Raw genomic sequence first — 13,641 nt, 5'->3', positions numbered from 1 at the left:
AGGAGCCATGCTGCTGCTGCACAGCCACCTGCTCATAGCAGCTGTGCTCCCCACCTGTGCGCATTCCACTGGGACTTGGTTGGTTTTTCTGTTCTACTCACACTGTTTGGTAAATAGCTGCTATAATGCCTTCCTCTGACTCTGAGTTCGGAGTGCTGAGAGTGGAATGTTCTCTGAATCTGCCCATCCAACACATGGAGCCTCCACAGGAAGCATCCTTGCTCAATGATTAGGCTACTAAAAAACCACTGCAGGATCCAAGCTGCTACAAATAGCTACAGAGAGTTAATTTCCATTTACATGTGGAATTCCTTCTGTTGCTGTTTGGGACATTGGCACCCAGAAATATCCACTCCTGACAGACACTGAGTGATCCCAAGGGGTACAGAACACCCCCAACACCACACAGAGACTCCTGACCTGGGCACCTGAAGAGCCTTTAGACAGCTGGAGGTGCGAGGTTTGGCTCTTTTGTTACCCTATCCTGCACATTTTTCCTCATGGGTTGATTACTAAGGTTTCAGGTAGATTCCAGATAGATAAAGTGTTTACTGAGATAAGGAATGAAAACATGAGGGAAAAAAAAAAAAACCTACCTTGAAATAATTCTACAGAATTACAGGATTCTGTCAAGTAATTTGATTACATCTTTCAGGAGTCTATTCATGAGACTTCTGATGGTAAAAGCTCAGGATAATGCTGGAAAACCTGTTATTGGCGTAGTCAGCCTCTTTCTCCAGCTGTAAAAGTGGGCAGTTTTAACACTTCACCCAGGAACACCAAGAGGTAAAAAGCCACAACAGATTCCTATGCAAAAGTACAAAACACCACAATTACAGGCAAGCAGGAATTCAGATTTTGTTCTGCAGCTACAGAGCTGCAATAAATGAAATCACATGGAGGGAAAATACCTCAAGGTTTGGTAGGTCAATCTGCAGTGTGATTTATGCTCTGGGAAAAGCTAGTAACATGCTTTTAATGGATAAATTTAGCATCTAGGGAGTGCTCAAACCCAGGAATTACACACCAACAGAGAGGGAACACGCAAAACAAGGAACTGCACAGCAGCAGTGAATGGGGGATGCTTGCCACAAAGAGTCCTGCAGTGAAACAGGTATTAAATTCCTCTTACACACGTTTAGTAAGAGGCTTACACCACTTTAAGGTAGTGGTGATGCAATCTGAGCACACTACACTTCCAACCACAGAACCTCTACACCTTGGTGTTAAAGCCAGTCAGAGGATCTACCTTTGCTGACTAAACATGTGTCACCTCAGTTCTTTCCCTGCCTTGTTGTCTTCCTAATTCTTTTCCTTTTACAGCCTAATTTCTTTTAATTTAGGAAATTTACTCCTGGGTTACCAGTCTGAATCTGCATCATCCTGGCAGCACAGCAGGAGGAGCTTTTTCTGGTTATAATGTGAGTTTTGTTTCACTTTAGGCCTTCTCTCCTGTAAGATGCTGGTCATTTGTGACTGGTTTGAAATGAAAACTCTGCTGGGAAATCCTAGAAGGGACTAATAACCATCAACCAGCTTCTAAAACAGTCTCATAAGCCTTTTAGCTGTCTCTCCTCCTTAGACACCAGAGAAGCTTATGCTGAGATACCTACAAATCCCTCAGCACTAACTCTCCTTAAAACTTTTTTCCACTTCCTTCCAAAAGTGGGTGGTCAGTGCACTAACTTTCCTCAGCAGCTGACACATTTATGCCTTCCCTAATTAATGTTTGTTGGGGTTTTTTTAACTTTGGGTTTCTAAAATTGGCCTCACTTATATTTGTTGTGTCTTACACAAGGGTTGTTACGTGTGACCCACAAAACCTTGTGACATCACTGTTGTGTGGCACAATGTGCCCAGATCTGGGATGTCACTTCTCACCCACTTTCCCTTTAATCCCTGTTTGAAGATGCACAACCTTAACTATAAACACAACACTTATTTTGTGTTCATTCCTTCCCTCAGTTCTCCATCACTGATTTCTCTGAGTGAGCCAATTGCAGCAGCCAGGAAAAACTGCAGATGGGAGTTAGCCCACAGATGAAAGCAAACAAGCAGGTCCTTTTCCCTCCTCAGTCTCTGGTGATTTTGTTGTATTTAACAGATAATTAATACATTTAAGCCAGAAGATGCTAATTTCTCTTTGCTGTGCTCCAACTTTACCTTTTTTCTTTTGGTGGAAAAAGGCCTCTGTCCTCAGAGCTCTGCACATCACAAAATAGGCAAGGCAGGTGGCAAGGTAAGGCTTCTTCAGGATTCTTGATTCTCCAAAGCTCCTCGAGATTTTCCAAAAAGACTAGAAGAACACAGAGAAATACTTGAATGAAGTTTAATCATGTCCACATAAAGTAACCCCCTTCTTTACCAGCTGACACAAACTTGCAGAATTTTCCCCCTCTCCAATTCTAGGTAAATTCCTTCCCTTCAATACAAGTATTTTTGTGACTACTGGAATTAGTGGGATTTGGTTTGGGATTCACTCCACTTAACCCCAAATATTAGTCATCAAAACACCTCTTTGAAATTAGGATTTAACAAATTCTAATTAATGTTAAAAATCTAGAAACTGCACTTACAGTTACAGATTTGTTTTAATCTCAATTTTTTTCATCTTGGCCCCCAAAAATCCAACTTTCCATGTTACTACTGCCTCATCACAGTAAGATTCTTGTAGAACTGTGGCATATGGAAGATGTATTTTGGGAGGATTTCCCAAGAGCAAAGTAGTTGTGTATTTTAATCCAACTTGGGAGTCACATGAGTAACCTGCAAGGTTTTCCTTGAGCAATAAAAGAAAGGGGTTTTTTTCCAACTTTTGGGAGAATTATGAAGGTTTTTAACAGAAGTCAGTGTTTGGTGCAAGGAAAAGAGAAAATGATGTAGGAAACCTTTTCCCCTGCATTGTTGCACAGCTTTGGATCTTCCTGGAGTATAAAAGATGTATCATTTATTACTCAAGATACTGCTCAACTCCCCAAACATGCAGAATTTTCGTTGCATTTCGAGAATTAGTAGGAAAAGAAAAAAAGCATGGATCAAGACTTCCATCTCTGGTGTTCCAGGCCAGGCTGGACTGGGCTTGGAGCAGCCTTGTCCAGAGGAAGGTGTCCCTGCCCTCTGCCAGTTTAAAGCTACTCTTCCTTTTCCTGCCACTGTGGTTCCTGATGAAATGCAGCTGGCCATGATATTCTGCATAGAACCAGGAGTTAAGACTTGGTTCTTTGTGTGTCTCTTCCAACTCAGGATATTCTATGGCTCTAATAAATTATTTATTACATCATAGGTTTTTTCTGTTTCAGCATAAGCACAGCTGTAATGAAAGTGAGTTTTGGAGCCTGGGCTTTAGTGCAGTTACAAAATCAAGAGTGAAAAGTGTACAACTGTGTCCATATTCCCCATCTGTGTGAGTGAAATTACATTTTTCTCAGGAGTATCATTTGCAGCATTTCACACAGACAAGTGTACATTTTAAGCTTGTTCTCCCTTGAAATGTACAAATCGAGGTTTTGTTGCAAAATGTGGAATATGTAAAATTTCCTGAAGGGAGGATGTTCTTTGACGTTTTGGGGAAGTTAACAAAGCTTGGTAAGAAGGATGTACCAATGATTGTGGACACAAAGAATGCAGAATTCATGGGCCACGAGGCCATGTGACACAACTCCAAGATAAGGAAGACACTAATAAAGCCAATTCAGCAATTGTTGTGGAATCAGCTCCAACTGGGTTAAAGGTAATTAGGGCAGGGGCAGATCGTGACCACTGCTGGATCCAAAACACAACACTGAGCATGCAGATTATTCAACTTGTAGCCAATGACCACTAAGTCATTTGCTAAAATATAGAAATAGTAAGAAATTTTGATAGTTGGTGTGCTGGCTCTGTGGATTTGCCACGCAGCACCGTTTCTGCACAGAACTGTAAATAAATCAAATACCTCGACTATGTGTGTGGATTAGCTTTTGTTCACCTGGTGCAAGAACTGTGAAAAATGCATGTATTTTATGATTGGCTTTTGGCAAATATTAAAATGAATATTGTATGTGTTGTGTTAGAAAGTAATGCTGTATTAATTCTCTTAAATAATGTGTTAAATATAGTTTTAGGTTATAAAAATTGTTAAAATAGAAACTATGCTATGTAGGATACTTTTTTAAAAGAAAGGACTCGCAGCGAGATAGCAGCCACAGGACACCTAAATCTTTCAGAGAAGAAGAATTTATGGCCCTCTTATCAGAAGAGATGAACTTCTTCCTGCCTCGAAGGCGCTGTTAGGGTTCGGAGGAAGAAGTTGACGATGACCAGACAGAATCCTGTATTTGAATGGAATTTATGCATCATGTATGAGGTGTATGAATATGCAACAGGCTGTTGTTTTTAAGGGTTAATCCTTTGTTAACGGGTGTCCTTTTTCGGGCTCCTGCTGCCCAGAAAAAGGTACCCGGGCGTCCGTAACTCTTTGTATTTATTGTCTCATATTGTCCTAATTCAAATTGTCCAAATTATTACTACTCTAATTGTATTACTATTTTTATAACCATTTTATTACTATTAAACTTTTAAAGTTTTAAAAACAAGTGATTGGCGTTTTTAACAGAACCTATTTTGGCAACATTGTGTTCCTGCTTTATCTGCAGTGACCCACAAACCCCGGCGTGGGTTCATGAACGCCTCAGCAGCCACTGCGCATTTTGCAATACCATCAATCCTGAGCCAGGACAGCTCCCAGCCCAGCGATCGCGACTCGTGGAAGCTGCCGGGGCTGCACAGGGATCCCGCAGGCGGTGCCGTGCCCGTTTCCCTGGCAGATGGCGGGGCCGCAGCTCCCACGGCCGCTCCCTACAACCGCAGCTCGCACCGACCCCGCTGTGACCGCGCACGAGCCGCCGCCGCCGCCTCACACGGCGGTTCCGGCGCCCCTCGCGCCGAGCACGGCCCGGATCAGCCTCTGCCTCAGCTGCTCGCGGCGGGGCCGGCGCTCAATGCCGTGAGCCGAGCGCGGAGCGGGCGGGCGCGCAGGGCGGCAGCAGGAGGAGGAGGAGGAGGCGGCGAGCGCTGTCCCTCAGGGCCCCGCAGCCGCCATGGCCGCCCCCGCCGCCTCCGCGCTGCCCCGGCCCCACTCCGCGGTCGCGTGTTCTCGCCCGCTCCCCGCGCGCTGATTGGCCGCGAGCGCCGCTCTCGCGAGACCCGCGCGCCTGCGGCCCGGCGGAGGCGGCGGAGGCCCCGCGTTCGTGCGTCGGAGCGGCCCCGGGCGCGCGCGGTAAGATGGCGGCGGGGGGGCCGCGCCGGCCTCGGGGCACGGCGGGAGCGGGGCCCTCACCCTGACCCGGACCCGCCAGCCCGGCCGGCGCTCGCCCGCCGCGGCTGCAGCGGAGGCGCCGGGCCTGTGGCGAGCGGGGCCCAGCGCTCCCGTGGCCCAGCGCCCCTGTGGCCCGCGCAGGGCCGGGCCGGGTCGGCGGGGGAAGCCGGGTCCGCGGCGAGCCGAGTCGGGCCGCAGCACCAGCGCGGGGCGGCGGGAGCCCCGTTCCCCCAGCGCGGCTGCGGAACGCGGGGCCGGGAGCGATCGGGGCCCGGGCGGGTCGTGCTCCCGCTATCGGAGTTGCCGGGCGCGGGGCGGCTTCGGCCGCGGGTTAGCGAAGGGAGAACCTGTTGGAAGCGGCTCGCGGTGAGGAGCCGCGCTGCCGCTCGTATTGTCTGACACGGCTGGCGGTGCCTGTTGCTGTTGTTGTGGCCGCCTGTCCTCCCCTTTCGCTGCCCCCGTGGTCGTGACTTGGAGGTAGAAATCATAAACGCGGCTTTGGTAAAATGCTGTGCCTGCCAATCCGAACAGAAATATTGTCTAGAAAAATAGTGGAGATAACGTTTTAGCAGCGCTGACAGGAGAACTTTCGGGGCAGCGAAGCTGAGCTGGTGTAAAGCTTTGAGTTGTACACTGGATAATACATCATTGACAATTTTGTAGCTGTGCAATATAGGGAGCTGTCCGAAGTTTTGGTGAAGATTTAAAGCAGATATTGTTTACGTAGGCATTGCTGTAAGTGTTTGTCACAGTCTTTCTGGGTGGCTGACAAACTCTGATTCGCTGGTTTCACACTGTGATGCTGCATGTCCTGTGTAAATTCTATACAAGATTTTTATGGAGTGGATTTAAGAGTAAGTAGAAAAAGATGGTATTTGAATTTTTTATTCTGAGAGTTCTGAAAGCAGCTTTACAGCCTGGCAAATAGATATGGGAGAGTGCAGGAATGAGGAGGAAAAAAATGCAAAACTCTGGTTTAAGATAAAAGGGTCAGTTTTGGGTTATTTACTTAAAGGAACTCATAGAAAGCTCTAAAGATGGCAGTAACACAATTCTTACACACATTAAACTTATTTCTTCTGGAATCATGCTAAATGAGATGCTTTTCTTTCATAGTTGGAGTCCAGGATGAGTTATGCAGAAAAACCTGATGAAATCACGAAAGATGAATGGATGGAAAAGCTTAATAACTTACATATCCAGAGAGCAGACATGAACCGCCTTATCATGAACTACCTTGTCACAGGTAAAAACACCTGCTATTGCCTGGAGGCTCTTCATGTGTGTCACATACTTTATCAGTTTGGGGAAGAATATGGAACTGGATGGAGTGGAATTAAGGGCTGTGAGAACTTAGTCATTGCTGTTGGCTTCCCTTAGCAAAGCCCAACTGCTCTGGTGTTCTCTTAGCTGCAGACCAACAAAGAATCAGAGACTGAGCAGTTCTCATGGAATACAGATGACATTTATGAGCCTGAACTCTTCTGCTAAATGATAGAGAAAACAGAGTGTTTTCTGCAATGCTGTAAACATGACCTGCTTCTCCATGATGTCCTTTTTTGTGCCATTGAAACAGCTCAAGATAAGTTGCTGTTGTTAAATAACAGTCTGAAAGCTGCAAGAACAACTATCAGAAGCAAGTTTTTAACTGGGCAGAAAGATAAACTCTGAGAGGGCACTGTTGTCAAAATAATTTGAGACCAGAATATTAACCCCTTCAGCACACAGCCTGGCTTTGTACTTGGAGCAAGCCAAACCCCTGGGGAACTGTTGGTAGTAATTAGGTGCATGCCATCCCAGGAAGCTGTGCTAGGGCGGAGGTGTTTGTATCCATCTACACCCCTGTTTACACTGAGCATAGGGAAGCCTCTGGGTTGAAGGAAGAGCATTTTAGTGGGTGGTGTAAATCAAGTTTGTGTCTGTGAGCACAAGACCTGGGGTTTAAAAGAGCTGTTATAACCTTAAATACTACACAAGAAAGCAAAATTATATCTTCTTGTCTATCTTAGAAAAACTGCTGGATTTGTGTAAATAGATTTGGGGCTGGAGGGCAAAGCAAAACCACCCACTTGAAAATGTGACTTTCACAATCTCATTTTGCAATAAGCACAGTGCTTTATTTAAGTATAAAATAGGCTTCCGTGTTAAGAGGTATTGGACTACAAGTTGCTTCCCTGGAGAGTGAGCATACATGAATTCAGAATGAATTAAGCATTTACTCTAAAATGCCTATTGGATAAATGACTTCTTATATAGAGGAGAATTTTTCACAATTTTGGGTTAATCTTTAAACCCCCAAATTGCACAAGCAACACTCAAATGAAGCTGATATGTTTGCTTCTAAAGTGTTTAATGCAATACATTCTATGGGTAAAATGTTCTTATTTCAGAGGGCTTTAAAGAAGCAGCAGAGAAATTTCGGATGGAGTCTGGAATTGAACCCAGCGTGGATTTAGAGACTCTGGATGAAAGAATAAAAATCCGTGAGATGATCTTGAAAGGGCAGATCCAGGAAGCCATTGCATTGATAAACAGCCTCCATCCAGAGCTGCTGGATACCAACAGATATCTCTACTTTCATTTGCAGGTGAGGACAGGTGGCAGACTTTTATCTTTGTCTTAGAGTTTGCTGAGAGAATGGGAAAAGTAGTGAAGAAATTAAGGTTATGTTGGGAGGTTTGTGACTGAACATGGATGCAATTGTGGGTGTTCTTGGTATTTTTGGTAGCAATGGGAAACTTTGTGTCATGGTGCAGGAGCCACCATATACAATTATTAACATGAAAACTTGTAACAGCACCAGTGACCTGTGACTTAGCAGCTTCCAGTCGCTGTTGGCCTGAGTTCCTTTAGTAACCCATCTTCTCAAACCCTGTTACTCAAAAGCACCAAGTTTCCTTTTTCAGTAGATTTTGCAGCCAAGTTGCTTCTCCTTGTCTCACACATTGAGAAGAATTGACCTCAAACTGTCAAATTACAGATTAGTATTTGTCTCAAATTACACACCAGTGTCTGAATCTTCCAGGCTTGCAATAGTGGAGATTTGTTAATTTGTTGGGCTAATATTGCTGTGTCTTTCGTGTGTAGCAACAGCACTTGATTGAACTGATTCGGCAGCGTGAGACTGAGGCAGCTCTGGAATTTGCTCAGACCCAATTAGCAGAACAAGGGGAGGAGAGCAGGGAATGCCTGACAGAAATGGAGCGCACGCTGGCTCTGCTTGCCTTTGATAATCCCGAAGAATCACCATTTGGAGACTTGCTGAACATGATGCAGCGACAGAAGGTAGTCCTTTCTCAAAGGGAACTGATGTCTTTTATGTGTATGTTATGAAAATAAAATCTAAATATTTTTGAAATGCTCAGGGGAAACTTATATAGTGATACGTGAAAGAACAGAAGTGTTTATTGAGCAAGATTAAAAAAATGGTGTTGATATATTCCAAATGTATTCAACTGCTTGGCTCTCTTCCTTCCTTTCTCCAGGCTTGTAGTCTGTAGAGCTTTGTCCTGGCCATTTCTGAGGAATTAGCACACTAGGTGTGATCTTCCTAGTGTCTGCGTGACTTCAGCAGTGTTAATTATGTGAAAACTGTCACTGAACTCCAGTTTTTCTTTTCCAGGTATGGAGTGAGGTTAATCAAGCTGTTCTAGACTATGAAAATCGTGAATCAACACCCAAGTTGGCAAAATTACTGAAACTACTACTGTGGGCTCAGAATGAGCTGGACCAGAAGAAAGTGAAATACCCCAAAATGACAGACCTCAGCAAGGGGACGATTGAAGAGCCCAAGTAAAATGTGTGCAGATGGACATCAAAAAATCTTAGTACTGCACAGTATACATTTATATCAGTCTGTGACTGAAATATTTTTACTACAGTACAGCACTCAATTCAGATTTTTCAATGAACATCTAATTTGAAGGGAGAAAAGTCCCTTTTAAATGCTGCAAAAACTGCATTGAAAGGCGCTGTATCTCTTTGGAAGTCTGACTTAGGCTATGCACTATAATACATTTTTAAAAAAAACAATTAAACAGGACAGGAAAAATAGCATTTTTAAAAGTACAGAACTCAAGCTTTCTAATTGGCTGCTGATGCCTAGTTTAGTGGCCAGTGAGTTAATATGGAGTTATATTGGCAACTGTTCAGTTTAACTGTCTCCTGTTTGAAATGTGTATATAGAACAGTGAATATTTTCTACCTTTAAGTTATAGCCAGATATACATTCCCCTTAAAAGTAACTGGTCAAGTTTTCATCTATAAACTTTGCAGTAAGGTCAACTTTTTGCTTAGGAAATAGTGTACAAACTTGTAAATCTTAATTTAAGGACTTTTGTTTTGGTTTTTTTTCTTCCTTGTTTCTGACTTCTTGGTGCTTTATATGGTGAGAGCTATGTTCATAATGGATCAGTGACCCATCTTTTCAGGAGGAGTATTGATGGAAATAGGTTTTTTCTTAATATTCACAAATGACCAAAACGGCCCCAGAGGCATTTGAGGGTTTTTTTAACATGGGCCTTTCCCCCCTATGTTAAATTTGCAGCAATTCCAGGTGGCTACTACAGCTTTGAAGGCCCCTGGATGTCTGTAAGCTGAAAGATTCGTGTTAGGAAATCAAGTGGTGGGGAGAGATGCTTGTTGAAGCCTCTGATGCATCATCTTGTGCAGGATCTGCCTTCATGCTTGCTGAATAAGAATTGTAGTTTTAGAGCTACTTGGGCTGTTTTTATGCCTTGAGCTAAGCAAAGCAGGGCTGTCTAAAACCAGAAACTTGCATTTTGTCACTTCTTCCATACCTTTCTGAAGAGATGCAGTTCATCCTCATCTGTATTTGTTTACTGACTGTCCTCACTCCAGTTAGAACTATAGTTTTAATGTGAAGTCCAGACATTCAAGTCAACAAATTGTAATCTTCTGGGTATGGGATGTTCTGGTTGAGTGATTGCAGCGCTGCACACTGGTGTATACTCAGTGGTAGGAAGCACTAATCTTGCCAAATCTATCTCTAGATTTTTAGGTCTATAGATCAAGTTTTGCCAAGCACAGAGCAAGCTGATGAGTGAAACAGTTTAACATCATGAGACACTGGCAGTTGTCACACCAGTCCCATACTGTACATAATCTAGTCTTGTATGGTAGGTATTACCCTGTAGAATGAAACTTAGTTTTCACTTAATTTTACTGGAATACTTAATGCATTAAACTGTATAAAGCTTTGCAGATACACCTGGCTTAGGGGAACTAACAAAACCTGTTACTGATTGCATTACTGTGAACACTGTTTACTTGTGTAGCTATTTTGGGGGGGAAGCCATTGTTTGTTAAGCAGCTGTGAGAGATGCAGAGCACCAAGGTTAAGCGAGATGATGGATGTAACAAAATAATTTGTTCCCATTTCTTCCTGATTGTTCTGTTCTCCACTTTGAGGCATTTGTGGTAGGGCGGTCTTCAAGTTTATATATAACAAACAAGCTATCAGTAGCCCCCCAGCTACAGCAGCAGTTTGGCTTTCCTTCACCCAGGTTGGTTATTCTAACACCAAACTTTTAACAGTTGTGGGTTTGGTTGTTTTGGGGTTTTTTTAATTTTTTTTTTTTTTTTAATCGGTTGATGTCTGAAAACCATGTATAACTTTTAGTTTGTGAGAAACTGTATGGTTAATGTAACTTTGTTTAATAACAAACTGCAGAAACAAAACTGGAATAGCTCTAATTTCTTCATGTAGAACTGATCAGCTTTTCCTCTCTGTTCTGACACTTGTGTTGTTGAATCTTCTGTACAGCTTCTCCCGGGTGAAGTGGAAAGTGGTGCGGTTTTGTGGCATGATGAGCATTTTTCTCCATGAGAAATGCAGTATTACAGCCCTGGGTGAGAAGTTCACTGTCCTCCTAGAACGCTACCTTAATTCCATAGAGTATTTGGGCAATGATGGAGCATAGATTACTTGAATTTCCACTAGCTTGTTGTTTTTTTCCATTAAAAAAAATAAACACGTTTTTAAGGGGGTTAATATAAAATTAGTCTAGAACTATTTCACTTTGTTTTTATGAACATGCCACATTGATAAGCAGCTTTAATCTGTAAAGTTTTTGGTAACTGCAAGAAGATACTCGAAAGCTATGCATTTTAGAGAAAGCATAAAGGTAGTGATATTGGTACTTCTAAGGATCTTTATATTAGTGTATATAAAATAGTTTGCATATACAAATATAATATATAATCTGTTTGAAATATTCTTGAATGGTAGGGGCTGTGAAACATATTATAATTTATGGAAATATTGTACACAGTAAACAGATGTCTCAGTACACAAATGAATTTTTGTCATATGCATGAGAAGTGTCTTATTTGGTGACTACTAATGAATGGGCTTTTGTTAACCCATTTTTGTTAGATAACCACTTTAACAAATACTATTAAATGCCACTTTGATCAGTTTGCTTTAGTGTAAACATACGTATTTTGTTCCACTGAATTTAGGACAATATGAAAATAACTTTTGTAAGAAGATTTGTTCCAAACCCAATGTTGGCAGACAGATATGGTCCTTAGAGGTGGTGCACTTTTCCTCCCCCAGCCTTGCCTTGGTGAAAGCAAATAAGATATTTTCATTCATGCTATGGATGTGGAGAAGCTGGATTGTAAAATATCCTGTCTTACACCTCTGCAGAAAGGCTGCAGAGCAAGTGTGTTTGATTAGGCTACAAATCTCCCTCCTTTTCCCAAAGCCATCACCTCCCTGTAACCGTCTTTGCTGTTCCCATGTTTTGTTTCTGCCTGTCAAACCTAAGCTGAGCTGTGGCTGCTTCTGTTGTACAAAGGAGGGATTTTTGGAAGGGTGGGGGTTCACAGACTTTCCTGAAGATGAAGTTGTGGTGGTAGTTTAAGAAACACTTACTGAACTGTTTAATTTCATGTGGTTGGAAAAGCAGAGGCTGCTGCACAGAAACTTAACAGCAGAATTTTGAGTAAAGAATTTCCTCTCAAGACTTTTGAAGAGGCAAACATACACCTTTAAGCCAGATGAAGTACCTCTCTCTCTCTTTAAGATGATTTCATTGAAACACTTTCAGCTTCTTCTACCCACATTAAAAGAAAAATTAAAAAGAATTCTGCTTCCTTTCCACTCCTTGTAAATACAGGAAAAGCCACTACATTATTCCAGGGTGATTTTATTGTTTTTAATTTGTAAAATTTATGCTTTGTATGCTTGAGTATAAGCTTAAAGGCATTACTTTAAAAAATCCTTGACTAGCTGAGTGTTGTTCGACTTATTTCAAAACCACCTTGTGTCCAAGTGGGTTGCAAAGCTCATTAAATGGAGTTGGATCCCTGTGTGTTGTGTCTTCACGGGAAATGGGGCTGCTGCTGTCAGCCACGGCTGCCAGCATCCTTGAGAGCCAGAATAGAACAGGATCTGGAGTCCTGCTTGCCCTAAATCTGCCCTGAGGCTGCAGGTTCTGACCTGCACTGTAGCTCTCTCTTCCCTCCAGAAGCGACACCGTGTCAGGAATTGTTTCTGCTCTGCTGTCCTTAACAAAAAGGGATGAGGAGGGCTTGTAGCTTTTGTGTGAGATGGTGTCCCCAGCCCTGCTCGCTGCTGGGTGTGCTCAGCTGAGCACAGACAGAGCACAGAGCTCATGAACAGCACCCTCAGAAGGATTTGTACTTCTCCATGGGCACCTCAAGGTGCTACAAACTATTTTTATTCCTTTCTGCTCCCCTTCTGCCTTCACCTGGTTAAGTTAAGCACAAAGTTGGTCAAACCACTGGTGGGCTGTGTATTGATGCTTTCAGGCACCTCAGACCAGAAAGCCCTTTGTGTTCTGTCATGCTCTTCATGAGGATTACAACATGATTCCAACACTATCCTGCTACCTTATCTCATTTGGATGAGTTGCTGCACGGAAGTTGCTGTTCATTTACAAGCAGGCTCAATTTGCCAACTTCTCTGATAATTTGCTTTTTTTCAGTGTATTGCTGCTTAGTAAGTTTGCTAAATTGGATTATGTAGCAGTAGAAGCCCACGTGTGTTTTCTCTATTGTATGGAGAAGTTGCATTGAAACTGCTGGGTTAGGGAACTCTCAAGCTGCAGTCACTGTCCTTTCAGGAGACAACAATTGTCCTTCATGGAATGTATGAGCCTTTTGCTCCATTCTTACCCTTTCAGGAATTGATCCTAATCTGTGCTTAACTTCATAAAATCTTCAAATAATTCAACCATTGTATGGGTGAACTACAGGGATAGTAAATGTCAGGTCAAACATTAACCCAATAATCTTTTGTTTCGTTTAACCTTTTGACAGATTAAGCTGAACACAGGAAAAATGAGAGGAGGTTG

At 42.9% G+C, this 13,641-nt stretch overlaps 1 protein-coding gene across 3 annotated transcripts; it reads left to right on the top strand.

The window, feature by feature from the left end:
* Positions 1-5,098: 5,098 nt before the first annotated feature.
* On the top strand, positions 5,099-12,634 carry GID8 (GID complex subunit 8 homolog). 3 transcript variants are annotated; one of them, XM_071446493.1, is made up of 5 exons: positions 5,099-5,257; positions 6,413-6,542; positions 7,687-7,883; positions 8,384-8,581; positions 8,919-12,634. In XM_071446493.1, exons 2-5 carry the CDS (start codon positions 6,425-6,427, stop codon positions 9,090-9,092), a joined length of 687 nt encoding a protein of 228 aa, XP_071302594.1. In that variant the 5' UTR covers positions 5,099-5,257; positions 6,413-6,424; the 3' UTR covers positions 9,093-12,634. The 3 variants fall into 3 exon arrangements, with proteins under 3 accessions (XP_071302594.1, XP_071302596.1, XP_071302595.1); XM_071446495.1 differs by lacking the exon at positions 5,099-5,257 and adding an exon at positions 5,273-5,662; XM_071446494.1 differs by lacking the exon at positions 5,099-5,257 and adding an exon at positions 5,273-5,773.
* Positions 12,635-13,641: the final 1,007 nt, after the last annotated feature.

Source organism: Agelaius tricolor, unplaced genomic scaffold (genome assembly GCF_023055355.1).
Source record: "Agelaius tricolor isolate 1412-34295 unplaced genomic scaffold, bAgeTri1.0.p SCAF_23, whole genome shotgun sequence".
NCBI classification, from domain to species: domain Eukaryota; kingdom Metazoa; phylum Chordata; class Aves; order Passeriformes; family Icteridae; genus Agelaius; species Agelaius tricolor.
Note: the sequence above shows the minus strand (reverse complement) of the source record. Positions and strands in the feature narration are given on the sequence as shown.

Excerpts from the sequence above, each read along its gene's own strand:
- GID8 (XM_071446493.1), top strand. The coding sequence starts at position 6,425 with ATGAGTTATGCAGAAAAACCTGATGAAATCACGAAAGATGAATGGATG. Across the intron at positions 6,543-7,686 it reads CATGAACTACCTTGTCACAG|AGGGCTTTAAAGAAGCAGCA; the intron begins GTAAAAACACCT and ends TTCTTATTTCAG. Across the intron at positions 7,884-8,383 it reads ATCTCTACTTTCATTTGCAG|CAACAGCACTTGATTGAACT; the intron begins GTGAGGACAGGT and ends TTTCGTGTGTAG.